The 26,363-nt window shown below is 47.0% G+C and overlaps 1 protein-coding gene across 7 annotated transcripts in view; it reads left to right on the top strand.

The window, feature by feature from the left end:
• The window catches only part of PPIP5K1 (diphosphoinositol pentakisphosphate kinase 1), a 44,675-nt gene that overhangs the window by 203 nt on the left and 18,109 nt on the right, over positions 1-26,363 (top strand). For 3 of the 7 annotated variants that reach the window (XM_063412296.1, XM_063412294.1, XM_063412292.1), the window contains exons 1-25: positions 520-4,427; positions 4,712-4,886; positions 5,394-5,589; positions 5,682-5,772; positions 6,764-6,849; positions 7,078-7,232; positions 8,215-8,316; positions 8,609-8,770; positions 9,804-9,925; positions 10,402-10,503; positions 11,215-11,301; positions 11,737-11,812; positions 12,323-12,432; positions 13,393-13,478; positions 13,876-14,004; positions 15,949-16,070; positions 16,859-17,041; positions 17,922-18,063; positions 18,710-18,933; positions 19,861-19,988; positions 20,476-20,590; positions 21,980-22,087; positions 23,352-23,468; positions 23,739-23,903; positions 25,019-25,109. In XM_063412296.1, coding sequence (XP_063268366.1) covers positions 4,740-4,886; positions 5,394-5,589; positions 5,682-5,772; positions 6,764-6,849; positions 7,078-7,232; positions 8,215-8,316; positions 8,609-8,770; positions 9,804-9,925; positions 10,402-10,503; positions 11,215-11,301; positions 11,737-11,812; positions 12,323-12,432; positions 13,393-13,478; positions 13,876-14,004; positions 15,949-16,070; positions 16,859-17,041; positions 17,922-18,063; positions 18,710-18,933; positions 19,861-19,988; positions 20,476-20,590; positions 21,980-22,087; positions 23,352-23,468; positions 23,739-23,903; positions 25,019-25,109 — 3,046 coding nt within the window. In that variant the 5' untranslated portion in view covers positions 520-4,427; positions 4,712-4,739. Of the gene's footprint in view, positions 1-385; positions 4,428-4,711; positions 4,887-5,393; positions 5,590-5,681; positions 5,773-6,763; positions 6,850-7,077; positions 7,233-8,214; positions 8,317-8,608; positions 8,771-9,803; positions 9,926-10,401; positions 10,504-11,214; positions 11,302-11,736; positions 11,813-12,322; positions 12,433-13,392; positions 13,479-13,875; positions 14,005-15,948; positions 16,071-16,858; positions 17,042-17,921; positions 18,064-18,709; positions 18,934-19,860; positions 19,989-20,475; positions 20,591-21,979; positions 22,088-23,351; positions 23,469-23,738; positions 23,904-25,018; positions 25,110-26,363 lie in introns of those variants that run through there. The other 4 variants (XM_063412290.1, XM_063412289.1, XM_063412291.1 and 1 more) reach the window with 4 other exon arrangements.

Below are 26,363 nucleotides of genomic sequence, written 5' to 3'. Positions count from 1 at the left end.
GCGGCCGGTCGCGCCGCTGCTGGGCCCTGTTTGTCGGTGGCTGTCGGGGAGCGCCGGATGGGCGGCAGCGGCGGCGCCACGGCGAGGCGCGGCCCGGTCCCGTGCCGCCCGCGCCGCCCGCCGCCGCCACTCGCCTGTGCCTGCCGGGCCCGGGGTCCGGCCCCCCCACGGCGCGGGAGCTCCGCCCGGCTCGGGCACAGCGGCGGGCGAGGCTCGTCCAGGCCGCTCGGGGCTGCCGCGCTCGGCCTGTACGGCGCTCGGCGCTCTCTGGGCAGCGGCCGCTCGCCCTTTGCGTGGCTGCTTGCGGTCGCGCCGCTCTCCCGGGCCGGTCCTGGCCCCTGCCTGTGCGTCTGCCCCGCTCTCCGGGGCCCCCGTCCCTCCCGAGCCTGGCGGGCCGGCGTTTGCGAAGCCGCCACGGTGTGCGCGGGGTAGGGCGGCAGCGGCCCCCGCGCAATAAGCCCTCAGTAAGAGCGACCGTGTCGGGGGAATTCCGGTGGTGAGGAGTGTCACGCTTTGCAGGTCTCACGAGTCTGATCAAATATTTCGTTATCAACAATGTAAGACACGGACGGGTGTCGCCGCTGTGCGCGGCACAGCGCTGCTCGGTGCGGAGAGTAAACCGAGACTGTCTCAGTGCTCCCCTCTGCTCCGCGCTCCGGGTTTGCGACTGTGGGTTCGGCCTCACTGAAAGCGCTGCTTGGGTAGACTGAACTTGACTTCAGCTTCCTGGCTGTGAACATACTGAATGCCTGTGTTACCAGAACAGAGGGGTTTCTCTGATACACCATGTGCAAATAGTTTTAATTATTAACCCTGGAATAGGTGATGTTTCTGTTCTGAAGCAAGTGCAGAGCGCAGTTTTCACCATTTTGAAGTATGGAATTAGCCTTAATGCAAACAGCCGTTGTAACAGTAGAAGTAGCTCTCTCTGTGTCGCTGGTCACTGGTCATGCAAAGGTGTGTTACTGGTCTTGCACACAAAGGTACTTCACTGCTCAGGACCTAAGCTTTCAGGGTTGAGTTTTTTGGACTGTTTGGTTGGTTGTAGGGCCATCAGTAGTTTCAGGTAGTTCTACAAGACATTGCCAGCATTAGTGTTTTAAAATGCCAGCTGTGTGTATTCTTAGAAGTCATGATCCTGCACTTACTTGACCTGGCTTGGCTAGGCTGTGGGTCTCTAAGCTGGATCATGCTTGCAGGCGTTGTGTGTGCTGGACTAACCTGAATTCCTGCTATCAGCAAAATGCTGAGCCGTGTTCCTGTCCCCTCAGCCCGCCACTGCAGAGAATGCACCTGCATCTGCACCTTTTGTTTAAAAACTGAAATGAAACAAAACCCTGACATGCAAACCCACTCTTTCATTGGTTAATGCCACACTGAGTACAACCTTAATACAAGACCTAATCAGACCCTCCCTCTTAAATGTCTGGTACCCCAGAAGCAGGGCACAAGAATCTCTTTACTTTGTGAGCACTCTTATCTGAACAGCACTGGAATGATCTGTTGGATAACCGGAAAACAATTTACTATCTTGTTTCTTATCACTAATACAGGGCAGTCTAGGGAGCAGAATCAGTCCCAGGCCATCAGAGGCAAGGTCTGTGGCTCCATTTAGGGTTGTGTGTCAGCAGATTCAGATTGCTGATTGGGTAATTACAGTAACCTTTGGTATGACTGTGCCGCAGATCACAGCTGCCCTTCTTGGAAATGCAGCAGGAAAGTCTTTAGCTGCAGTGGCTGGCATGTACTTCCTCCTGCATCTGTGACAGGACTACCAAGCCTGTATATTCTGACTCAAAGCCAGAATCATCCTTACCTTTTGCGTGCATGTGCCAGAGCCGCAGTAATGCTCTTGTCTCCCTTGGATGACACGGTCAGCAGCATTAACTCAACACTGAGTTTTCTTGCTATGTTTAGTGGGAGATGAGGCCCATAGCACTCTCAGCAGCTGGGAACTGGGCAAAACGTACGGCTTGCATGAGCAGTTAGCTCAGCAGTCAGTGAGGACAGAACCATTGGCATGCTGTGGTTGGTGTGAAAAGTGTGTGCTGTGCAGGAACCCGTAGGAGTTCCATAATGGCAATTGCCACCCTCCTGGGGTATGAGCCCCATGCCAGTTCAACACTAGAGCTGGCTCAGGTGTGGTGGGTAAATTTCCTGTCGCTGTCCTTAGATACCAGAATAGAGCTCCACTTGCCTGTGTCCATTTTAGAGCAACAGTCTGAGTTTTTGGTGCCTTAGTTACGCCTGTAGCTAAAAGTTCTGTTTCATCAAAAATCTATAGTTGCTCGGCATAAATCTATGGTAAGACATCTGCTTTTCAGAAAAACTAGAAAAAGGTTCCAGTTAACCCTTTCCTCACACTTGAAATCATGAGGCTTTCCTTATTAACATCATGGGCATGCCTGTACTATTAGTGACTGTCAGCTTGAGTGAGGCTGTGAGTTTTTACCTGATGTGAGTCTGGTGTATCATGGCTTTGAAACAGAGCTATAGAGCAAGGAAGAGGCTTTTTCTCTGGAATAGGAGGAGAAATATGGAGAAGTTGTTGCTTTCTGAGTCCTAGGGCAAAGGTTTTCCTCCGATTTGATCTGTTTGTTTTTTTTTCCAGGAGGGAGGGGAGAGTAGGGGATTGGAGAAAATAACCCTCCTCCTCCTTTTGCATGGTTTGCTTCACTTCATTAAATCACCAGCCATCAAGCTGATAGTGTACCTGCTGAGGGCTCATTCTGCACTGATGTGCTGAGGCAGCAGGACACAGGCATGAAAATAGTTCCTGAGTATGCTGGGAGTCCTACTCTTGTCCTCCTCTGGAGATAGCAGGGCTATGTGGAGTGCACAGTAAATACCTCTATAGCCTGGTCTGCCAGTACTGTTCCTCCCACTAGCAGCGAACACTGATGGTGAGTATCAGCTCTGACTTTGGCTGATTAAGACCTTTCAGTGCCAGATGTGTGCTGTGCTTTGAGGATTTTGTGGGAGCAGCAGCGCTGGGCTCAGTGCACGGGACTAAGATGGAGGAGGTCATCCTTGGTGTGGTATGTACAAAGTCCAGGTTTGCCGTGTCCCCGCTGTGGTTTCTGTTGGGTCGATGTCCACTCCCACAGTGGATCCAGCAGGATGGCTAATGGGCTTATGGGCAGCCAGTGCCTGGTAGTGTGGCTGCAGGTCCTTGTCTGATGTACTTCTGCTCCAGTGCTTTCTCTGAACACTTACCTGTTAGATTTCCTGCCCCTTCTGGCACCATGCTGCCTTTCTGCCTGGAGGCCTGCATTATTCTACCCTTATTTCCAAGTGGATTCCACAAGCAACTGGATTGCTCTGTCTTTTGCATTTCCCACCCTGCTCAGATGAATTAAGGCAATCTTCTGTTGTGTTCCCAGTGAGGGGATTCTTTCCTGCCCTGATGCCATGCTGGCAGCAGGCTGATGGCTTTGGGATGTGCCTTCTATTGCTGCTGGAGGACTAGGAACTGACAGCTCTATGTGGCAATGCAGTCTTCTGCTATGTCCTGGCTGTAAGGGAAAGCATCACTGAAGAGGAGGAAACTCAGTAACTCCTAATCTAGGGAATGCTGGAAATCATGTGAGAACATGAGATGAAACAGCAGAGAGTGTCTCATGTCCAGTTTTAAGAAGTACTTAATAACATGAAGTATTCACAATTTCCTCTCCTCAACATTGCCCTAATGCAGGAGGAATGCTTTTAGCTACTTTATAATTAGGAAAAGCACAGTGAAAGACACCTGCTTGACACTGTGGGTGGAGCTTAGGTCAACGGTGAACAGCTGTGTCCTTGGCATGTACAGGTCAGCTGAATGGTGTGTTCAGACTCTGTCCCGTCTGGGGCTGGCAGTGCTCTTGTAGGTGACCGTGGAGAACATGCTCCTTTCCTGGCATTTCTAACTCGTAGCATATATTCAGCAGATGGTCGGTGGAGGTGATTGTTCCACTGTACTCTGCACTGGTCATAGCACTAAGCCTGTCTAAGTTCAGGAAGCCTGTGGACAATGTCCTCAGGCACATGGTGGGGTTCCTGGGCTGTCTGTACAGGACCAGGAGCTGGACTCAATCTTGATGGATCCCGTCCAGCTTGGTGTATTCTGTGATTCTATGCCAGCTTGCAAACCCAGACACCCTGACCTGCAACCCAAACTGTTGCTGATGTTCCCTCTGTGTCCTTTTTCCCTGCCATAGAGTTTTCACTTGTTTTTTCTCCTCCCAGAAAAACCTGCACCTCTCAAACTGTTCTCTCTGTTACTGTAGGTCTTCTTGAGCTGAAAGGATGAAAATTGTCGATTGGAAAATCACTGTCACTGACCTGAGCTTTATCCTGACTTCTGGAGTCCCAGTTGATGTCGTTGGGCATATGAGTCTGCAAGAGTGTCCCCTGTCCATGATTTAGGCAGCAGCTGGACATGCATCACTGTAAGGGTTACATGATTTCAGTGCTGGTGGTGACACTGTCCCAGTGCAAGGGGGTAAATTGCAAAATGGAGCTGCTTATCTAAAATGATTCAGAGTTCCAGATCTCCTCCCACCCTGAGAGTATCTTCCTGTTCCCTCTTTGTGTGCTGGGTAGCACAATCCCTGGGCTCCCTCGTGCCGGATCAGTCCCTGCCCTCCCACCATCACTTGCTTCCATCATGCAGCTGGCCCTGGGATTGCCCTGCGTCTGACCTCCCTCTCCCTTTTACACACTGTAATTCCAGAGCGGGATGGTCGGCCACCAAAGCTGCAATGTCGTCCCTGACGACCTCCAGTGAAGGAGAGAACTCTACTCCCAGGTTTGTTGTTGGTTCCAGAGATGATGAGACAGAATTTCTGGGATCAAACATGAAGACAGACGAAACTGATTTCTTTGAAGATGATGAAGAGGAGGAGTCGGTAAGGAGGTCCCAGCATTTTGGGCTGGAGCACCTGTGCATAATCCCTGGGTCTCAGCCAGGTTTTGCATGGTTACTGCTGGGGCTGCAGGTAGTTGGGACTGCAGGGGACACAGCACCTGGCTGTGTGGCACAGCTGTAGGACACGGCAATGGCATTTATGACAGGACATGTTGCATCATGCTGCCGTGCTCACTGCCCCAGGAAATCCAGCTTTTTTGCTTGCAGGTCTGATTTGGGAAAACTAGTGGATTTCTTTTTCTTAGAAAAGAGACTTAACTTGATACTCCTGTAGACCTTTCTGTTTCACCAAGGAAATATTTGAGGAAAACTCTGGCACTTGTGAAAAGGACAAAGGTGCCTCTGCAGAAAGAAAACATTCATTTTTTTCTGTAACCTCCAGGAACAGGATGCAGGAGAAATGATCTCCAGCTCCTGACTGGTTTTGGCCCCTGTTCAGTGTTACATAAAATGCTGCTAAATGGATCTCTGTCTTGCCCTCTGTCAGCCACCAGAACGGCAGATCGTGGTGGGAATCTGTGCCATGACCAAAAAGTCCAAGTCGAAGCCCATGACACAGATTCTGGAACGTCTGTGCAAGTTCGAGTACATCACAGTGGTGATCATGGGGGAAGATGTTATTCTGAATGAACCAGTGGAGAACTGGCCCTCTTGTGACTGCCTGATATCCTTCCACTCGAAAGGTAACACATCTGTAGCAGTCTTCAGCCTGCTTGAGCTGTGGGCAAGGGAGTTTCCTTTCAGCCTTCCCCTCTGTCCTCACCTTGTATTTCAGGATTCCCCCTGGATAAGGCAGTTGCCTATGCCAAGCTGTGCAAGCCATTTCTCATCAACGACCTTGATATGCAGTATTACATCCAGGACAGGTGGGTGTCTGTGAGCCACTAAAACCCCTTCCCTCTTCCTCTGATTCTTCTCAGCATGCTGTGAAAACTTCATTTTTCTGGTCACAAAGGAGTGAGATGAGGGGGAAGGGAACCTTGGCTTTTTGGGGTTTCTTCAAAGCATGGAGGGGAATGACTTTGAGGGTAAAACCATTGAGACCATATAAAACCATGCTCTGTTTTCTGGTGTAAATGTCTTGTAAGGAGTGACTGGGATGTAGGAAATGGAAGAGTTCTCACAGGACAAGGCTGCCATGACTAAAGCAATAAATAAAGAATAGTCTCTAAGCAGGAGATCCAAATGGTGAGATGAGGCTCTGGATCAGAAATTGGGAGCAAGACTGGGTCAGAATCCCTGGCACATGTGCTGGTCAGACATGTGAGGTTTCTCAGTCATCTGTTGGTAGAGGCCACCAGCAGCCACATACTTCAGCTCTTAAACCCAGGCTGCTTTGGCTGTGTGTGAGCAGGGCTCCTAACAGATCCTAAACCTCCTGCCCTGTCTTTGGAGTGGTGAGCAGTGTTATGTTGGTGCTGGCAGGCATCCCAAGGTGTAACTAGTGAAAGAACTGGGGTTTGCCCCTTGACACAAGATGAAAGAAGGCTCCTGCTGCTTCTGCCAGGCTTGGGCACTGGACAGCTTGGCATGACAGGGCACTCTCCAAGAGGGCAGGTCTGGGCAGGTGGTGTGTACTGGGTATGCTGCTGTGCTTTGGGCATATGCTAATAATTCAGCGTCCGTGTTTAGGCCAGGTGGAGATTTACTCTGGGGCATCTGTGTCCAGAGCAGGACTGAGGCAAAACCCATAGCCTGTGGGACTTGTCCAGAGAGCATGTGCTGAGAAGTACCTGCAGTCTGTCTTGATGTTTTTTGTGTTCATCTGACGGTGTTCTTTAGTGGGAGTGAAGTCTTTTTCTTGATGTGTACTGAGGACCTTCTGAACTCTTCTGTCACTGCTTCTGTCCTCTACAGGCGTGAAGTGTATCGAATCCTTCAAGAAGAGGGAATAGACCTGCCCCGTTATGCTGTGCTCAATCGAGATCCTGACAGACCAGAAGGTTGGTGTCCCAACTCTACTCAAAGCCATTTCCCCACGCTCTGATATTTAAGATGGCCTACAGAGGATACTGGCAGTCACCTCAAAGAGACCTAACTTATATGTCTTGGGTTTTTTCATGGACAAAGGTCCCAACAGCAAAACTGGCTGATGGGCCTGGAAGGGGCTGTGGCTCTGCACTAGGATACTTCACCTTTCCTGATGAGCTGCTGCTGTGCTCTGTCTTCAGAGTGCAACTTGGTGGAAGGAGAGGACCATGTGGAGGTAAACGGAGCCGTTTTCCCAAAGCCATTTGTAGAGAAGCCCGTCAGTGCTGAAGACCACAATGTGTATATTTACTACCCGACGTCAGCAGGTGGGGGCAGCCAGCGGCTCTTCCGTAAGGTGAGGAGAGGTACCACAGCTGTGTTGGAACCAGCAGATCTGAGACCAACGTGGCTTCAGAAAGGAGTGTTGGGGCAGGTGAAGGGGAAAAGAAGGTTTTGTGTTGGGGAAGTTTAGACCTTCTTAAAACTTTTATTTCAACCCCATCTACCTGGGAACCACAGAAGGACATATTTTAGTGGTAGTGCTGACTTTACCTTTCCCATCCTCTTGGGGACCTTTATCCTGTAGTCATGGAGCACTGTGTCCCTTCCTGAATTGCATGCTGATTTCTCCTGGGTTTGTCAAGGTGAATTTTTCAAAAAACCTGTGTTCCTGTCATTTAGCATCATTCTTGCCCTTCCCATTTAGTGTAGCTTGCACACATGATAAAATCAGTATTTATTCCTACATTCCACAGGAAATCTGCCCTTAGTCACTTCTCCACTTGGCCAGTGAGCAGTTGTGATGTATCTTTTTTCCAATCAGTTACACACCTGCAATTAATAATCCTAAAATGAGTGTTCCCTTAGGTAAGATAGTGGTATGCTTCTTGAGGTTGTATCCAAAGCTGTACTAAAAATGAAAACAACGTCATCCTCGATGTTGATAAAATCAGTCATGGTCCTAGAAGGAAGTTAAATTGGTTGGATTATTACCTGTCATAATTTATTTTCATTTGCATATTAGTTAGGCTCCTTACCTTGTAAGTCTTTGTTCACTTTTTTTTTGTTCCATATCCTTGAAGTGATTGGAGACAAATTAATAGTCTAGAATAACTTTTCTCCTCCTTAAAGCCTGGAAAATGACATACCTGCTGCCTGCATTTTAGTCTCTTCTGTCCTCCATAAATGAGTGTGCTGTAATGGCTGGGAGGCCTGAGATGCTAATCCATTAAGTGTCCCAAATTCTCAACATATGGGATGAAACTTCTGCTTTTCGACTTCCATCTAAGAAAAGAATCCCTGTGCACTTCCCTGAGGTGTTTATTCTGTGCTCTCAGATTGGCAGTCGGAGCAGTGTGTACTCCCCAGAGAGCAGTGTGAGGAAGACAGGCTCCTACATTTATGAAGAGTTCATGCCTACGGATGGCACTGATGTAAAGGTAAGGAAAAGCCTGGAGTGGTGCCTTACTTTGTCAGGCCTGGGGGAGCTGAAGGTTCAGCAGTTCTGCTTAGTCCTACTTAGGTTCTGGAATATGTGTTCAAGCTTTGAGGTGCCGACTGTGCAGTTTCGGCCCCAAAGTGGGAAGTGGGTGCTCTGTGGATGACACCAGGAGGAATGTGTGAGACATCTCATCTCCTTTTCTGCGTCTGCAGCAGAAATACCTTCTGGAAGCTGCAGTTAAGTCTTGGTGGCTATGTCAGCCACCTAACCCTAACTTGCTCTATTTCCAGGTGTACACTGTTGGGCCGGACTATGCCCATGCAGAGGCTCGCAAGTCCCCTGCTTTGGATGGGAAAGTGGAACGGGACAGTGAAGGGAAGGAAATTCGTTACCCAGTCATGCTGACTGCCATGGAGAAACTCGTTGCCCGTAAAGTCTGTGTAGCCTTTAAGGTCTGTATTTTCTTTCCTGTGCAAGCAGGACTCCACAAATGTCTGATCTGTGTCAGGGTTCGTGTTAAAACTTGTCATTCTGGCATGCCTTAGGCATGGCAATCCTCCTTGCCTGATGACAGTTGTTGGCCCTGCTGGCTGTGGCAGTTTGCAGAGGTGACTGGGAAGGCAAGAGGGCCTGCAGCAAATGCCCTCTGGGCTGGCAGGTATCTGGTGTCCCACATACATCTGAACATTTAATACTGGATCCTGAGCATGCTGCTGTCCATCTGACCTGTTCTCATCCTGTCTTGACTATTTCCTTCTTTCATTTATGTGGAAAATTTGGTCTTATTTTCTTGGGTTTTTTTTCTTTTTCTTTTCTTTTTCTTTTTGCATTTTGGTACTTGTGTTTGGTTCTTTTGTTTGTTTGGGCTTTTTGTTTGTTGGTTTTGATTTTTTTTTAAATATGGCTCTGGTGCAAATGGATGTTTTATTTTACAGTTGGGTAGAATGAGTATGAATCTAGTTGTGGTTCCATGACATGTTCAGCAGTGTCAACAGAAGCACTGGGCTCCTTGTACTTGCTCCACTGCAACTGGCAACCCATGCAGTTGGGCTGGCTGATGCAGATTTGGTCTCTTTTCTACCTTCTGGCCTTTTCCATTTAGTGATGGGTGTCTTTGTCTGCAGCACTTCCTGTCTCTGTTTGTCAGTCTGGTTCAAAATGATTGGATTTTAAAGGAAGAGCAGGATGTCCAGGAAGCTGTTCTGTTTCACGCCTTTAGATCGGCCCTGATGGCTTCATCTGGGGGCTTGTGTTTAGGGCCTTTGGTACAGCAGAGAGGGTGTAAAGGTCTGACTAATGGCATGTCGTTACACTTGTTCCAGGCTTGAGAGGTGGGCATGGAGTGGAGGATGGCTGTAGCATCAGCAGGGCTGCACTGGGCAGCGTTGGCTGGGTCTGTGTATGCCCCACTGTCAGGGTAGCTTTTGTCCCCCACTGCTTTCTTCCTGTGTGTCTAAGTCCCAGATCCTCTGCTTCCTCCTGCAGCAAACCGTGTGCGGGTTTGACCTCCTGCGGGCCAACGGCCACTCCTTTGTTTGCGATGTGAACGGCTTCAGCTTTGTGAAGAACTCCATGAAGTATTATGATGACTGTGCCAAAATCCTTGGGTATGAACAATCCAAGTTTTGATAAGGTGGTAAGATAACTCACGGCAAAGTAAAATGTCATGTGGAGTCCTGGTCAGTATGTCAGAGAAGTCTGCAGGTAGCTCATGTGAGTCATTTGTTCAGCAGGTGAACACTTGGCTCTTGGAGGAATGGGTTATGTTCAACCCCTGGAGCCCCTGCCTGCATTGGCATTAGGTGTCTTTGTCTGGACAGCTAGATCTGTCTTCCAGGACTTTTCATTGCATGCTAAGCCCAGTTGTGGTATTGGTGATATTGATTGGTATGAGGTGATGTGGGGGAAACTGGTATGCCTTTGGGGTGCCCTTACTAGCCCACAGTGTGATAGGAGTCTCTGCAATGAAAATGAGTGGAAATTCTGTGGCTCTTTTCACATCTTTCAGCAGGACTACTAAGGAGGAGGTGGAGAACCAAGGGAATGGATTTTCTTGTGAGGATTGTATTTTGATTTCTTCCAGAAATATAATCATGAGGGAGTTGGCTCCCCAGTTTCATATCCCCTGGTCCATCCCAACGGAGGCAGAAGACATCCCCATTGTCCCCACAACTTCAGGCACCATGTGAGTACCTGCTATCTTCTCAAAAGGATGCCAGTGATGGCTACATGAGGGGCAAATTGTGAAAAACCCTGTCCAAGGGCCTGACACCACTAGCAGCATGGCATCCTCAGCTGCTGTGCTGCTTACAACCCTGAAATGCCTATGGAAAAGCTTAGCTGTGCACATGGAAGTTGTGGCAGGTTGGAGATTACTTGTAGATGTTAGTTACTGCAGATGAGCAGTAACTGAAGAAATTACAGAAACTGCTTACATGGCTTTCAAAGGGTCCAAATTCTTCATCAGACTGGAAACAGATCAGGACAGATGCTCTAGCTGGCTGCTACATGAAGAAAGTGCATACTTAAGTGAAATAGGTGGAAACAGCTGAAATATTCATATTACCCATGTACTAAGCAGACCCTCATTTGATACCTTTGGCCGTACTAGTTTTCTGGCACAGAAGGCTAAAAGACCAAAGGCAAAAGTTTCTTTGTCACCCACAATGTACTTGTACACTGGTATGGAACCACTCAACTTGGTAGTGTCTGCAGAGCTTTGACTCCCTCTGCAGCCATGGCACTTGTGTCTGGTTTAGTCTAGGAGAAATTCTAACCCTGCTGAGGAAAGCAGCTGTCAGAAGAATGGAACTGAAAGAGCAATGGGAAATCACTTCCTGGTGGCAGTTGTGGAGTGTAGGGGCACATTTGTCATCTCTATCTTGTGTTTCCCCAGGATGGAGCTTCGCTGTGTTATTGCAGTCATCCGTCACGGAGATCGCACCCCAAAGCAGAAGATGAAGATGGAAGTGAAACATGCTCGGTAAGAGCCAAGGGAAGAAGGTGCTCTGCTGCTGGGAAGGGACAAGGGCCTATTCTCTAAACCAGGTGCAGGAGCAGAGGGCTGAGTGCATAGGAAGTATCTTTTCTGGCCCATCCAAGCAAATGCTTTCTGACCAGTTTGAGAGAGCCCCCTTTCCTCGCAAGGATCCTGACACCTGTGTGAACACTGGAAGGTAGAGTGAAGGTGTGGTAGGTGTTGAGAAGGGAAGTGCCCCACTAAATGGGAATCTAGTATCTGCTTCCTGGTTGTATTTTGAAAAACACTTGTTTTTTCAGAATTTCTGAAGCACAGGGAAGAGCCAGCAGCCTGCTGGTTCTCCCTGAGGAACAGAGACTGAATGCACATGTAGGGATGATCCTCCTTGTGTTATTGAAACAGCAGAAAATGGATCAGCATTCTTTGTTGTCTGTTCAGGTTCTTTGAATTATTTGAGAAATATGATGGTTACAAGACAGGGAAGTTGAAGCTGAAGAAACCAGAGCAGCTACAGGTGAGGAAGTACATTCTGGGGTTACTGTGTGGGATATGCAGATAATACAGATCCTGGTGCAAGGCAATTTTCTGGGAAGGTGCAAACCTCCAAAAGGGCAACAGTCTGTCACACAGATGCTCCCTGTCTCATTCTGCACCTTGTGCACACTCAGCTGGGCAACAGCAGGAGAGCAGAACGGAAACTTCTGCTGCCTGATGCACACACTGTAGGATACAGATGACCTGATGCAGCTTGCCCATCAGCTGTGGTTGCCTCTGGTGACAGATGGACCCATGCTAGGGATTGGGGCAATTGGAGGTACCTGCTTGGTTCTCAACAGGGCTGTAGCACAGCATGGGGATGAAGCAAACTGCATGGTGAAAGTTTGTCTTGCCTGAGCTATGTCTTATAAAATGACGTGCCTCTGAGAAGTGTCTGCATGGACCTGATGCTGGGTTCAGCTTTCAGGAGGCCTTACAGGAGTACACTGGTGAGTCTGAGACAGAATTGTTCTCTGCTTTCCAACAGGAAGTGCTGGACATTGCACGGCAGCTTGTGGTGGAGCTAGGAACTCACAGTGATTGTGAAATCGAGGAGAGGAAATCCAAACTGGAACAGCTGAAGAGTGTCTTGGAGATGTAAGAATTCTTATCTCAGGCCACTGTGGGTTTGTCTCAGAGCATGTGATACAGAAACAAGCTGTGCTCCTGGTGCCCTGGCCAGCTGGTGCCCGGAGATTGGGGTCTCCTCTATCCCTTGTTAGTAACTGTACATGGAAGGCCCCATGCTCTTCACCTTTTCTCCTTGACATCAAAGCCCTGCTGATCCTTGTCCCAAGTGTGTCTGATGTTTGACTAAACAACTTGAGACAAAACTGAGATTTCTTTGCTGCAGGAGAGGAACTGGGGTCTTGGAGGGACCGTGTTTATGTGAAGCATTTTGATATAATTGGAACAAAACTTTTTTTAAGTAAAGTTGTCCTGGTGCCAAGAGTTTAGCAAAAAAGAGCTCAGAAAACATGAAAAGATGTTTGTGTCCTCTGAGGTTTTGTACAGTCAAAGGAAAAATATGGTGGTATTGACAACTTGGAAACAAAACCAGGGTTCCTCTCAGGGCTGCAGCCAGCTATGGCACACACAGCCATAATCACGTTCACATCATGTCTCTGGAGCACAGAGGAGGACTTTCTGGTGTGATTCACTTCTCTGCTCTTTCTGCTCATCGGAGACATGGTTATCCTCAAAGCATCTGTCAGAGTGGTTTTTTCTGTGATCTCATTAATCCACTTGTTAAAGATAGAGTAGATAGAGTAGATAGAGTTTAAAGCCCTAGTGAGGAATGACAGCGCTGAGTGCTCTTGGTCAAAGAGCAAGGGAATGGATCTTTGAATTTTGTTTGAGGGAGCTGTTTGGTTTTTTGTGGGGTTGTATGCTGGGTCACAGGGAGATGAAAAAAATCTTGTTCCTTGGCTATGGGTGTTGTAGCAGAAAGTCTCTTGCCTGTGCTGTACTTCAGCTGTGTACTGCCTGGGGGCCTCTGGGCAAAAGTTGGGTGAAGTTGATTTGTTTCAGTTTTTTTTTCTCCATCCCTGGTGACAGGTATGGACATTTTTCTGGCATTAACCGTAAGGTTCAGTTGACTTATCTGCCTCATGGACATCCAAAAGCTGCGAGTGAAGATGAAGGTAAAGAAACCTGATGGTGCTACCCTGATCTTTAAGCCCAGAGTTTTAGGTGTGAGTGCAGCTACCCTACCTGTGTAGGCCTCTGGATGTGCAAGCAGAATTGGTGACCCATATCTTTTCTTTGCTCACATCATAGGAAGGATTGGAGGAATGCTAGTACACCCTGGCTGGCTCTACAGGCTTGCACTTCCAATTTTGTGAATGTCAGCCTATACCTTCAAAAACTAGTGACTCTGAATTTTCTACTTGCTGATTTGTTTCCTGGGGATTTTGGGTCAGGCTTGTGTTGAAAACGTTCTGCAAGGTGCTGATGACAACCTCTTCTTCTGCTGTCCTCCTCTCCCTCTGCAAGTTCAGATATGAGATCTGATGTAGTGAATACCTGTTTGTCTTCTAGGAGCTCGCCGAGAGTCCTCCCCCTCCCTTCTCCTGGTGCTTAAGTGGGGTGGAGAGCTGACCCCAGCAGGAAGGGTCCAGGCTGAGGAGCTGGGGCGGGCCTTTCGCTGCATGTATCCCGGGGGCCAAGGTGAGTTTGTCCAGGTACCTGTGGTCCTGACCCATGGCTGCCAGGCTGCCCAGCCCAGCTGAGGGTTGCTCAGGCATCTGTGGCTGTATACAGCCTCTGGGATTAGTTTTTGTTCTTTTGAGTTGGCATAGTAGGGATAATAATTCAGGTGAGTTTTGCATCCAAAGATCCCGAAGCTAACCAGAGAGGTCTGCTGTTAAACTTCAGTGTGTCTTGGAGTGCAACAGCTTTTTTTACATCATGTGCCAGGATTCAAAAAAGACAGGTGGTTCTAATAAGGTACATTGTGATGCAAAATTTAGGAATGGTTAACAAGGAATTTAGATCAAATGTAGAGAAAAGAGAAGATCTGTATTAGAAGAAAGGTAATTCTGCCCTGAGACAGTAGAATAGGGAGGTAACTTCTCCATATTTTTGCCACCATAATTCTGTGATGGTGAAAAGCATCTAATGTATATGCAAATCAGTAAGAGCTGAAAGGAAAAAAAACCAAAACCATTGAGATTGCCTTTGAGTCAGGAGTAATACACTGAATTGATTCAGTGAGCCCAGTATTGGATATGCTTGTCTTTGACTTGTATGTTTAATTAATTAAATTTAATTAATTACATTTCAAATTAATTAAGCAAATTTTAATTGGATTGGAAAATATTTCCTTCTGGAATAGGAAGGAGTTATCTTTGGTGGAAGAGAATCAGATCAGGGGACACCTAAGGAAGCTGGACATATGTGAACCCAAGGGCCCTGATGGGCTGCACCCACAGTGCCAAGGGAGCAGACAAGTGTGAATTGGCCCTGCAAGGCCACTAAGGATTCTCTTTGAAAGGCTCTGGGGATGGGGCGAGGTGCCTGAGGACTGGAAGAGAGGAAGTGTCTCTGCTAGCTTCAAAACTGACAGGAAGGAGGGCTCAGGGAACTGCAGCCAGGTCAACCTCAGCACATTCCCTGAGCTGGTAATGGAGCAGCTAATCCTGGAGATCATTCCTCCTATTCATGAAGGATAGGCAGGTGCCTGTGAGTAGTCAGCATAGATTCACAAAGAGAACTCATGCTTAACCAACCTAATAACCTCCTACAGGGAAGTGACCCCTGTGCTTAGATGAGAGTCATTGTGAACAACAGCTTTGTAGACTTCTGCTCCATGTGGCCATTCATGGACATGGAGAGATCTCGTTTTGCAGGGAAGTGCTGTGTTCCTGGGTAGCATTTGGTGCCTGGCAGCTTTCCCAAGACGTACATCTGACTTCTGGCTGGTGCCTGTTGTTGTCTGTCAGGGTGTTTCTCTGAGTTGTGAGCTCAGAGCTGGGAGTGGTGTTCCTGTCTTGTCCCGCAGTGTGACTGGATGCTGTGCAGAATTGCCCTGGGATTCCAGGTAGCAGCAAGTAGTGACCACTGCACCGCCTTTGGAGGTCAGACTCAAGAGCTGCATGAGTTGCTTTCCTCCATTACTGATCTGACTCGTGTGGTTAACTCAGGCATGAGAAATAAACTGGCAATTTGTGCCATGAGGTAATTGTAGCTGTCCAGGATCTGCTTTGGAAACTTCCCTGCTGAACCCCCCTCCCTGCAGTTCTGAGGGCTGCAGGACCTGCTCTCAGAAGAGAGAAAACAAGCAGAAGGAAATGATTTTTTTTTTGTGTATCTTCATTCTGCACCAGGATATTCAGTATAGGCTGTTCAGTAGTGTTTTTTGTAGAATTTGGACAGCATCAGACTTGACTGGTGAATGCTCACTTTTTTCCTCAAAATGAACTTTCCCAAGTTAAGCAAAGCCTTTGTTACATTTCTAGACCTTGTGTATAGCTGCATAAATGCTGCCTGTGCAAGTGACTAATTCTCTGCATAACTTTGATACTACAATAAAGTTTGTTTGTCTAAACCAGTATATTCAGCTGATATTTTGCAGGTGTGAGAATATGAATTTTGAGTTGTCCTTGGTTCCAGGCGATTATGCTGGTTTCCCTGGATGTGGCTTGCTCAGGCTGCACAGCACTTACCGCCATGATCTCAAGATCTACGCTTCAGACGAGGGGAGAGTTCAGATGACAGCAGCAGCTTTTGCGAAGGTCTTTCTTCTCTTTTTGGCATCTGTTTGTTCTGCTTCATTACTCTTAAAATATGCCGGTTCTAAAGGAAACCGTGATGAGGTCTCATGATGAGGAAGTTTTCCTAGGTCTTGCCCCTCTCTGTTGGATGGACTGGGGTGCACTATGCTAATAACAGGTGTATGGAGTAGTACTGAATATCTGGTGTATCTGCACACACCTGTCACCTTTAGTGTCCTGTCCAGGACAGGACTCTTGACTCAAGAAGGAGCTTTGTATGGATTATTGCTGGTGCTTCATGTTAGTGCACACCAGATGTACTGCTGAGTATTGATTGCCTATAGAATGAATGTTTCTGGGATGTCTGCCCAGCCAGAGGGGTTGTTCCTAGCCTGCTGCATTTAAACGGGGAGTGAAATGTCCTTGGTGCAGTGTGGGATGGGGACTGGGGAGAAGACAAATTCATTTGCAGCAAAAGCCAAGGGGAATCCTGCAGTGCCCTTAGCTGGTCTTCAAAGCCATCACTGTATTAACATTTTCAAGCAAACCGAGTTGCTTGAAAGTTGAGCCTGCTCAACAGTTGCCTGGACAAATATGAGGCTGCTGCAGGCAGAGCTGTCCTTTACCTGAACAGCTCTAAAAGCATGCCACAGTCCTCTCTGACTGGAGGGAATGTTGCTGTAAAACTGCTCTTCAAGGACAGTTGAGATTTCACTTAAGTTGCCTGAGTTCTGGCCATGAAACTACCGGAATTTTTGTTGCTTGGGTTGCAAAGACCTGAAATCTTGTCCTGTGTGGTGTGGCTTTAGGGTCTGCTGGCCCTGGAAGGAGAGCTGACCCCCATCCTGGTGCAGATGGTGAAAAGTGCAAACATGAATGGTCTGCTGGACAGTGACAGTGATTCCCTTAGCAGCTGTCAACACAGAGTGAAGGCGCGACTACGTGAAATCATGCAGAAGGATGCTGAGTTCTGTGAAGAGGATTATGAAAAGGTAAGGCACCAGTGTGGCTTCATTGCTCCCTGTATCTGGAAGGAGAGTAGCATTGCTGCAGTGGTTTGATGTGAAGTGTGTGGTATGTGAACAGTGGTTTGGTCACCTTGAGATCAGTTCTGGTCAAAATGACAAGATATGTATGAAAGTATGCAGGTTAATAGCCCTTGCCCTTCTTTGAGTGACAGTCCTCAGTGTTGCTCTGCTGTCCCCTTCAAGACTGATCATGGTGCCTTCCTCTCCCTTCAGAATTCCCAGTTCCTTTTGTTCTTGAGAATATGCTAAAAGAGCTCCTACATGCTACTCAGATCAATCCTAGCTGCTGTGGGCAGGGAGTCTGCCTCACTGGATTCTAGATCCATGCTCTGTGCACATGTGAACAGATCTTTTGGTTACAAATCATTGTGTGTCCTGTCAAGTTCAGATAGCTGCAGAGTAGGGAGCATGGGCTGCATCCAGCACAGCAACCACTGGAAGCACTATTGCTGCTTTTCCAGTAAGTCCCCAAAATACTGTTTTTCCCAGGCTCTGAAATGTGATTACTGGACTGAAATTCTTTATGGAACATATTTATCATCTCAAAGAACTACTTAAAATGAAGCCCTTCTGCTTAAGCACAGAAGCAAAATGAGACAAGAGTGAATATTATAGGTGGAGGGAGGTCCAGTCTGATGGAAGCAGTTCTTTGCTCCCTCTGAGTTTGATCCTGAGGAAGATTTTAAGACTGACTACTGCTAGTGTTCGAATAGGCTACGTTATTGTGCTCAGCTGGGAGCACAGCTTTTGTCCCAAGTCAGAAAGCAGTATGGCTGCAAAAGGCAGATACCTTGCATTCCCAGTTTGTGAAGACTAATTAATCTCTGCTGAAACCTTCTTTCAGCTAGCACCTACAGGCAGTGCTTCTCTGCTCAACTCCATGACCTTTATCCAGAACCCAGTTGAGGTCTGTAACCAGGTGTTCACCCTGATTGAGAATCTCACCTCCCAGATACGGAAACGTCTCGAAGACCCAAAATCTGCAGGTGAGCAACAGAACGAGAAAGGGTCTGGAAGAGATTAATTTATTGTTACATCTTCAGAGCTCCCAAACACCACTAGGGCTTATGTTTGTCTGTAGCAAAGAAAGTGTAAAGTGTAATCCTGTGTGTGCTATTGATGTGGAAGGCTCCACTTTTAATTACTATTAAAGAGAGCTGTAATGTAAGGGAAATGATATGTGCATCTTGGTTTAGAGTAAATGTAAACAGCAGCAGTATAGCCTGGAGGGGTATGCCTGTGTTTTTTCAGGCCTTTTCGGAGACTGTAAACAGCAAGACTTTTCAGTCACAATTTGCTCATCTCAACTTTCCTAATAACAGTGCAGAAGTTTTACAAAGGCATCTTGGGGACCTGCCATGGGATTTATGGCAGACCTAAGCAACCAGGCAAACAGCTTCACTCTTCTCAAGCATTTCAGAAGTAGCCCTGTTGCTGTGGGTTAAAACTCCTGTAACAGCTTCAGTGGCTTTTCCAGACTAGGACTCCTGTGGGTGACACAAGAACTGGAGCCCTTTCATGCTGGGATAAGTCAGTCACAGCTGTCACTTGAAATCTCTGCAGCAATAACTAGGGTTATGTGATTCTGTGGTTATAGAATGTGAATGTGGTTTGGTGTTCTCTGCTTTTTAGACCTGCAGCTGTACCACAGTGAGACTTTGGAACTGATGCTGCAACGCTGGAGTAAGCTGGAGCGAGATTTTCGCATGAAGAATGGGCGCTATGACATCAGCAAGATCCCTGATATATATGACTGCATCAAGTATGATGTACAGCACAACTGTGCACTGAAACTGGAAGGCACAACTGAACTCTTCAAGCTCTCCAAAGCCCTGGCAGATGTGATCATACCCCAGGTATAGCCTGTATGACGATGACTGTGGCACCCATTTCTGACCCTTTGCCTTTGTGTTTTGTCTTGATTCTCTTGCGCATTAACTCCCAAGGCAGCATATCACAGTAGGATTTTTTCTCAGATCTGTCTTAGTGTTTGTATAAGGCCAAAACCATTTATGACTTAAAATGTGGCAGGACTGGGCTTCTGGTTGAGGATTCTGGCAGGGTCAAAGTAATGAGCAGCTGATGCAGCAACTTTTCCATGTTCGTTGTAGTGCATTGCAGCATAGCTCCATGCTGCATGTGTGTGGTACAGCAACATTCCATCCTCCTCCACATGCAGAGTTGTGGAAGTGAAGAGAGATTTCTGTGTTAAAGTTCTGACAAGTTTGTTATTCTTGTCAAAATAGGACTTGTTCAGTTTGCAATGCTGAGTTGCTTCTTGCAAAGTTTAATTTATATGGGATGAGTTTCTACCAGGAAGGTCCAGCTGCCCCTGTAGAGTAGGAGTGGTCTAAACTTTTTCAGTGTCGCTGGTGAGATGCAATCTGACTGTTTTCAGCATAACACTGCAGTTTTTATCTCTGCCAATAGCAGCTGTTGCTTTAATGCTCATGCTAGCTCAGGGTATAAGTTTGCATGTCATGAGATCTGAGATTCGCTCGTGGTACTTGCACCTCTCAGCTGTTGGAAGGATGCTGACAATCATGTCCAGACATAACTGGAAAAGTCTCAGTCCTCGTTACTCCCTGCAATACGTGGGGATAAAAAAGTGAAAATTTGAAAAAAAGTAAAAAAGTGAAAAAAAAAGACATTTCTTTTCCTGTCTTTGCTTCACCAGTGGTGCTGCGAACTGGGCTGTTAAAGTGGCCTTTTGTGAAGAACCTTTATGTGGGGATGTGGCAAAGAACCAGGGCTCAGGATATATGTTGTTTTTTTCCCTACAGGAATATGGGATTAATAAGGAGGAGAAACTGGAGATTGCTATTGGCTTTTGTCTTCCTCTCATTAAAAAGATCCAGCTGGACCTACAGAGAACTCACGAAGATGAGTCTGTCAACAAACTACATCCATTGTAAGGCTTGTGCTGCATGCTGCTGGCAATGGGGAGGGCAGCTGTGGAGCAGTTGGTGGTTCCCATGCCAGAAGAGTGTACTGTTGTGGAAGGAGGTACTGAGTGTACTCTGAAGGACCCTCCAAGAGGGAGGCATGTTGGTGCTCCCAGAACTAGAAGGCAGCTGGGAGAAGGCACATTGAGACTACTGACCAGAAGCACAGGGCCACAAAGGCTTGTACCCATTGTAGCTGGATGGTGATGCCTTATCCCTTTCCCTGCACAGGGCCAGTGTAGAGTGATGAGCCACCTACTATGTCTCTCCTTTAGGATTCCACAAAATTTGTTGCTCCTGTGCCCAGTGCTCTCATTGTTTGTTCTGTCCTGCTGCCTTTTACTTTTCCCAGTGTGGGGTTGTGTCATTCCATTAAGTGTGTACAGAAACGTTGATGTGTGATAGATGGCAATTCATTGGCAGACGAGTAACTGGGGGCTGATTTTGGTTTAGGTACTCAAGAGGAGTTCTGTCACCAGGTCGCCATGTTCGAACACGGCTGTACTTCACCAGTGAGAGCCATGTGCACTCCCTGCTCAGTATCTTCCGCTATGGGGGGTTACTGGATGTAAGTGTCCCAGCAGTGCTCACAGAGTAAGCCTCCCTACTTTTTTCCAGTAGTCTTTTCCGAGGTGGACAGTGTATGTTTGTAGGTTGCCCCTTAAGCCAGCTATCCCACTAATGCTGTGCATCAGTGGCATCTGGCCAGCTCCATCTCTGCTGTGTTTGCATGCTGCAGCTTCCTGCCTTTCTGGCATGGAGGAGGATTGTTCTTCCTCAGTGCCTCCCTTGCTTGCACAAAGACATGTTTTCTCCAAGATCTGTCATGCTAGTTTCAGGTAAGCCGACCACTTAGCGGTCTAGGAGAACAGCAGTATGAGGCAATGGGGATGAGTGAATTTCTTCCTTCCTGCTTCCTTCATCTCTTTATTTTAAGAGCTTGGTCCTGTATTTATAGTCTTTATATCAATTCTAAGTCAATAAAATCAGTTTTCTTACAGAGGAATTGACTTGAGGTTGCAAATTCACAGGATGCCCTCTCTGCCAGAGAGGGAGATGACACATTTTTAGGGATTAGTTCATCCAACTCGCCCTTCACTTGCTCTCTCTTCACCTGCTTCCTGAATGAATTGGCATGCAGTTCCTGAGAAAAGCTCTGCTTTACTCTTCTCAAGAGGTTCTCTGATTTATCTTCCCATTTTTAAATATGGTCTGAAATGCCTTGGGAGTTTGGGCTTGCTTAGCAGGCGTGATTTCTGGTGTCTGTGGCAGCTGAGCCTATCTATAGACAGTGATCAGAAAAGTACTTCTAAATCACTCACTAAATAAGATGCTCCGTTTTTCCCTGACTCAAATGCCCAAGGATGCCATGTTGCCAGCACAGGGATGTTGGGCTGCATCTGGGTTCTTTGTAATGGAGAGTTCAGTTCATGTCCATCAACGTGGTGATTCACTCCACAATATCATGGGTGGCACTCCAGGTGTGACCGTTTCCTGGCAGTGTTGGGAGGCAGTGAAGGGTGGGCTGCCCTGCTGCATGGAGCCCAAGGGTTTAGCGTGTCTCCAGATTTTTCATTCAGCGTCAGGTAAAGGTGTTTCACTTGGTCCCTTATTTAGCACAGTTTCATTCCTTGTGCACCCTTCTGTAGTTTGAGAATGGCTGTGTTTGGGAACCTGCTGTGGGCTCTGCTTGTCTCCAGTCAGCGTGGCACAGTGGCTTGCAGCTCAGATCTGCACATGGGTGACGTGGGCAGCTGTAGCATCCCTCTGTGCAGCTGCTCCTCACTGCAAGCACTCCACCACATTGCAAGGTCATTTCCTCATGCAAGTTAAGCAAGGTGCTTTTGTCCTGACAATGTTACCTTGTGGAGAGAGGAACTCTCAGTCCCATTTCACTGAATGCTGCAAAGTGTCTGCTGTTGCTTATCCCATGCGATTGTTTATGTGTATATATCAGGAAAACAAAGACCAGCAGTGGAAGAGAGCCATGGACTATTTGAGTGCTATCTCAGAGCTGAACTACATGACCCAGATTGTTATCATGCTCTACGAGGACAACAACAAGGTGAGGGATAGAGCAGTAGGATACAATGCTTCCTGCCACGTTGCAAGGCACAGTCCTCAGAGATGAGTTCAGTTAGAAGTCTGTAACTTGAGCTCTTGCTGCTTGTGAGCAAAGGCAGATGGATCATTAACACAACTGCTAGGTTTTAGTTTATGTGGGAGGCAGTGACCCGGTTAATGCTTGTTACGTGTAAGCGGAATGTCACCCTGAGCAGTAATACTGAACTTATGTAATTAATACTGAGTATTTTATAGCATTTCCTAGTGCAAAATTATTTCCTATTTTTAAGCATTAATTGCAAGTGAACAGTAGGAAAAATAAATAAAACTGAGTAATATTTGATTTTTATTTTTGAAATATATCTAGAAAATATCCAGAAATTCCACATGCATAAACTATTTTTTTATTCTAAAAGTGTGCTGGTATACTTAGGGAAGTGTATACTGGTATATTCAGCAAGTAAAGAGAATCATTTAATAAACAGCTGGAATGTGAAAGCTGAGGGTGTTTGCTCTAAGTAGATTTGCCACCAACCTGCATGTCCTTATCATAAGACCTTGTGACTTAGGTCTGTGCTGCAGGAGGTTGTAGTGGTGAGGGGAGCAGCCCCTACCCCACACCTTATGGAGTTAGAACCTTGTATTCACAGAGCTGGTGTGAGCTTCTAATGTTAGAAGTGATGCTTGTCAAAAAACAGGTGACTAGAATCTGATGAATGGTGTGGATATGTCAGTCAGTCAAGATGAGCTTATATGGGTTTATATCATTAGTGCCAGATACTGTAAAAGCTCTGGCTTCCTTAAAAAAAGGTTAATGAAAAGTTATTATTAGATAATAATAATTTACTTACTACTTAAGTTACTTAAATCTTGGAACAGCCTGGCTGAAGGTCCAGGAGGGACCCAGTCTTCCCCTGTCCTGGCATGTGCAGGGTTTGCAGCAGGAGTGGGTCAGAAGGGGCTGGGGTTTAGGGAGGTGTGTGTATATATATAAATGGAGCCAAATTCTGTTGTACTCCTCTGTGGCTGTTGTTCCCAAAATAGCAACAGTCAGAATGCCTCAGCTGTGTGTGGATCAGGGCTGTCCTTTTGGATGGGACAAACCTGGAGTCATTCTGTTCATGCTTGTTGCTCCTGCTTTCCCTCCAAAAAATGGCCCTGGGATGTGTGCTGGCAAGCACAGCAGGGTGGGACCTTGGCCTGTGCTAATGGTAGGATTGACTGGGTTTGTTTCTTTACCTATTCTGTGTGACATGTGTTCACAGGACCCCTCTTCAGAGGAGCGTTTCCATGTGGAGCTGCATTTCAGCCCTGGCGTCAAAGGCTGCGAGGAGGACAGAAACATACCCACAGGGTTTGGCTTTCGGCCGGCCTCAGCAGAGGTAAGTGGACACCTTGGCAGGAGCTGCCAGCCCCAGGGGACACTTGGGCATTGTCCTGCTCTGTCTGGCCCTGCTGCAAAAACCTCCTTGCTTCCACAGGGAGCTGGCAGGCTTTGTCCGTTCCCGCTTGGGTTTGTCAGGGTGGCTGCTGGGACTGTGGGTGCTTCCTGAGCTTGGCAGAGCAAGAGATCCAAGCCTGGAGCTGGTGTGGGGCAGCATGGGCAAAGGCCATGTGCCTGTAGACATGAGTGGAGTGTTTCCTTACGGCAGAACGAGGACAAGAAGGCAGACCAAGGCAGCCTAGAGGACCTCTCGAACGAGAAGGGCAGCGATGAGCCAGACCGCGCTCGGCAGAAGTCCCCACAGCCCTCGGAGCCGGTCAGCGTCCAGCGGAGGTCACCACTGGTCAGGAACCGGAAGACGGGATCCATGGAGGTAATCATGCTATTGGTGCCCCCTCCTTGTTCTTGCAAAGGCCTTTTGCTTTGTTTTGGTTTCCTGGCATTTCTTTTAACATGCCAGAGTCTGAGTCGATTCTGGGAAAGGATCTGCAGAAGGTAAAGAGGGATGTTGTGGAAGGCAGACCTCTGAAACTCCTCTTCATTGAGGAAGGACAGGAACACAGGCCAGAGGAACTGATGAGGAAAAGCAAGTAAGGAAATGCTTGAGAAACGCAAGTATTATTTGGATTACATGCTCTGTAGAGGATCTGGTGTAGCCAGTATGAGATTACACGCAACCTCACCACCTAGCTATGGTAACATCTTTGCCTTCTGTTGGGCCCCGGCCTTTGCCTTTCACAAAGGCAGCTCCATGTTTCTCATTCCTCCAACCCATCTAAGATTTCATGCTGATCAGAGGTCCCTGCTCAGTGGTGGTTTCATCCAGGATGTTTAAACTGTCAGGGCTTAGACCTGTCCCATTCACTGATCCGGTGAAGTAACAAAATTGATTTTACTGTTCTAACCTCTCTCCTTCCAGGCTGTTCTGTGTCACAAGGCCAGTGTCACAGTCACCAGGTGACTGTTACCTTCAGAGGACTCTGGAATTGTCCCTTCTTTCAGAGAGATTTAACAGGCATTTTTGCCATCAGTTTTCTGAACCAGAAAACAGCAGAGTTAAGGTTTGAGGTATTTGTTAGCTGTCTTCCATCTCTGTATGTTACTTACAATGTCACCTCTGCACGCAGCACTCAGAGGCTCTTTGTGATAGGCACATACTAAGTTAAAAGGGATATGATTTCCTGCCGCTGAAGAAGGATGTCTGTATCCCAGGGATCTCAGCAAGAGTTTAGGGAGAAAAGATGCTCACTACATGAGTCCCATCTTACTTTTCAAATTCCCACTGTTCCACAATCCAACAAAATCTTGAAATTAAAATTGAGCATTCAGTGTCACAATCCTAGCATATGACTACCTTTGTGCTTTTTGAAAATAGTGATTTTAAGGAAGAGCTATACCTTTCTTTACCTTCAATTGATGTATAAAGGCTTTTGGTGGCAGTGGATGACTTGAAACATGATGCTGATAAATTACACTGTGTCTTTGCAGGTGCTGTCTGAATCTTCTTCTAAATCAGGAGGTTATCGCCTCTTCAGCACTTATTCCAGGCAGTCTTCTGAGATGAAGCAAAGTGGATTAGGTACTGTACCTGACCTCTAACCAGCCTACTCACTTGCACCTCTCTATTTCCGTGGGCATTAGTCTGTGTCTCCACATACACATCTGGCTTAAGTTCCTTGTATGTCTCTGTGTGTTTTGCGTCTTCTCTCAGTGTTACTGCTGAGACTGCTGCAGAGGCTGTCTCAGTCAGTACCTTCTTCTTCAGCTTCTATCAGCAGCAGATGCACTTTTCATCCTTTCCAGTATGGGAGCAACAGGGCAAATGCCTACTTGCAGGCTTGCCTCTGCTTCTCTGTTGCTCTCATTTGTAACACGGTTTCTCAGCTTAGTACGAAGAGATTATTTGAGGTGAAAACTAGTGTGCTTTCTGTTCTGAAAAACATCAGTTTATATGCAAAATTGTTCTTTGTATGAGACTGTTCTATTACTGCCTTTGCTTCCTAAAGATCTGTTGTATGGAATGGATGTGTCACATACAGAATGTTTGGTAAGTCCTCAAATCAAGCTGAAGTCCCTGGTCAGCCATTCTTCTTGTGGTAGTGAGCAGAAGAGAATATTTCAGGGCACTTGACATTCTCGGTCCTTGATTGCTCCATTCCATGTCATCCTAACCTAAACTATGTCTGAATAGTTGAAATTCTTCCTAAAATATTTTTGCTAAAGCTAGATCTATTTTGAAACTGGAAAAGCTGTCTTTGCTGTCATGAGGTTCAGAGATGGCTATGCAACCTGTGTCTTGAAGAGAGGAGGTGATAATGCACAAGTCATGCCCACTTTCTTTTTCTATAAAACCATCTTATCATTGTGGCATGGCTGCAGACTTGCAGCAGTTCTGACTCATCACTCTGTTATATGGACAACCTGCAGCCAAGAGACTTCTGAAAGGCCTGCTCATTTCTTTGCCACTTTTGAATGAGCAACTTCTTTGGAATCTAATTATTGCCAAGGAAAGAGAATTTTCTTCTGAGTGGTTAGAAAGTATCCCTGGAATCTGCCAGCTATGCTTCCAGCCATCTGGGAAAATCTAAATAGGAATGTTTGATGTATATTATTTTCATAAAGGGACAGTAGCCTTGGCTATGGTAATTTTTGAATGTGTTATTTCACTTATCTCTGCCTTTCCCAGTGCCACCGCGAGATTCAGTGAGCTGTGACAAACTGCCGTGCTTAGGCTTGAAGAAACCTGTGGCTATTTTGTGAGTCTATATGGATCAATATGGGAATTTCGGAAATGGCACTTAGGAGGTGCATCTGCCTGGAGAATTACTGAGTA

This window comes from Prinia subflava, chromosome 15 (genome assembly GCF_021018805.1).
Source record: "Prinia subflava isolate CZ2003 ecotype Zambia chromosome 15, Cam_Psub_1.2, whole genome shotgun sequence".
In the NCBI taxonomy this organism is placed as follows: domain Eukaryota; kingdom Metazoa; phylum Chordata; class Aves; order Passeriformes; family Cisticolidae; genus Prinia; species Prinia subflava.
The sequence above is the reverse complement of the archived record's forward strand: the minus strand, read 5'-3'. Positions and strand labels throughout refer to the sequence as shown.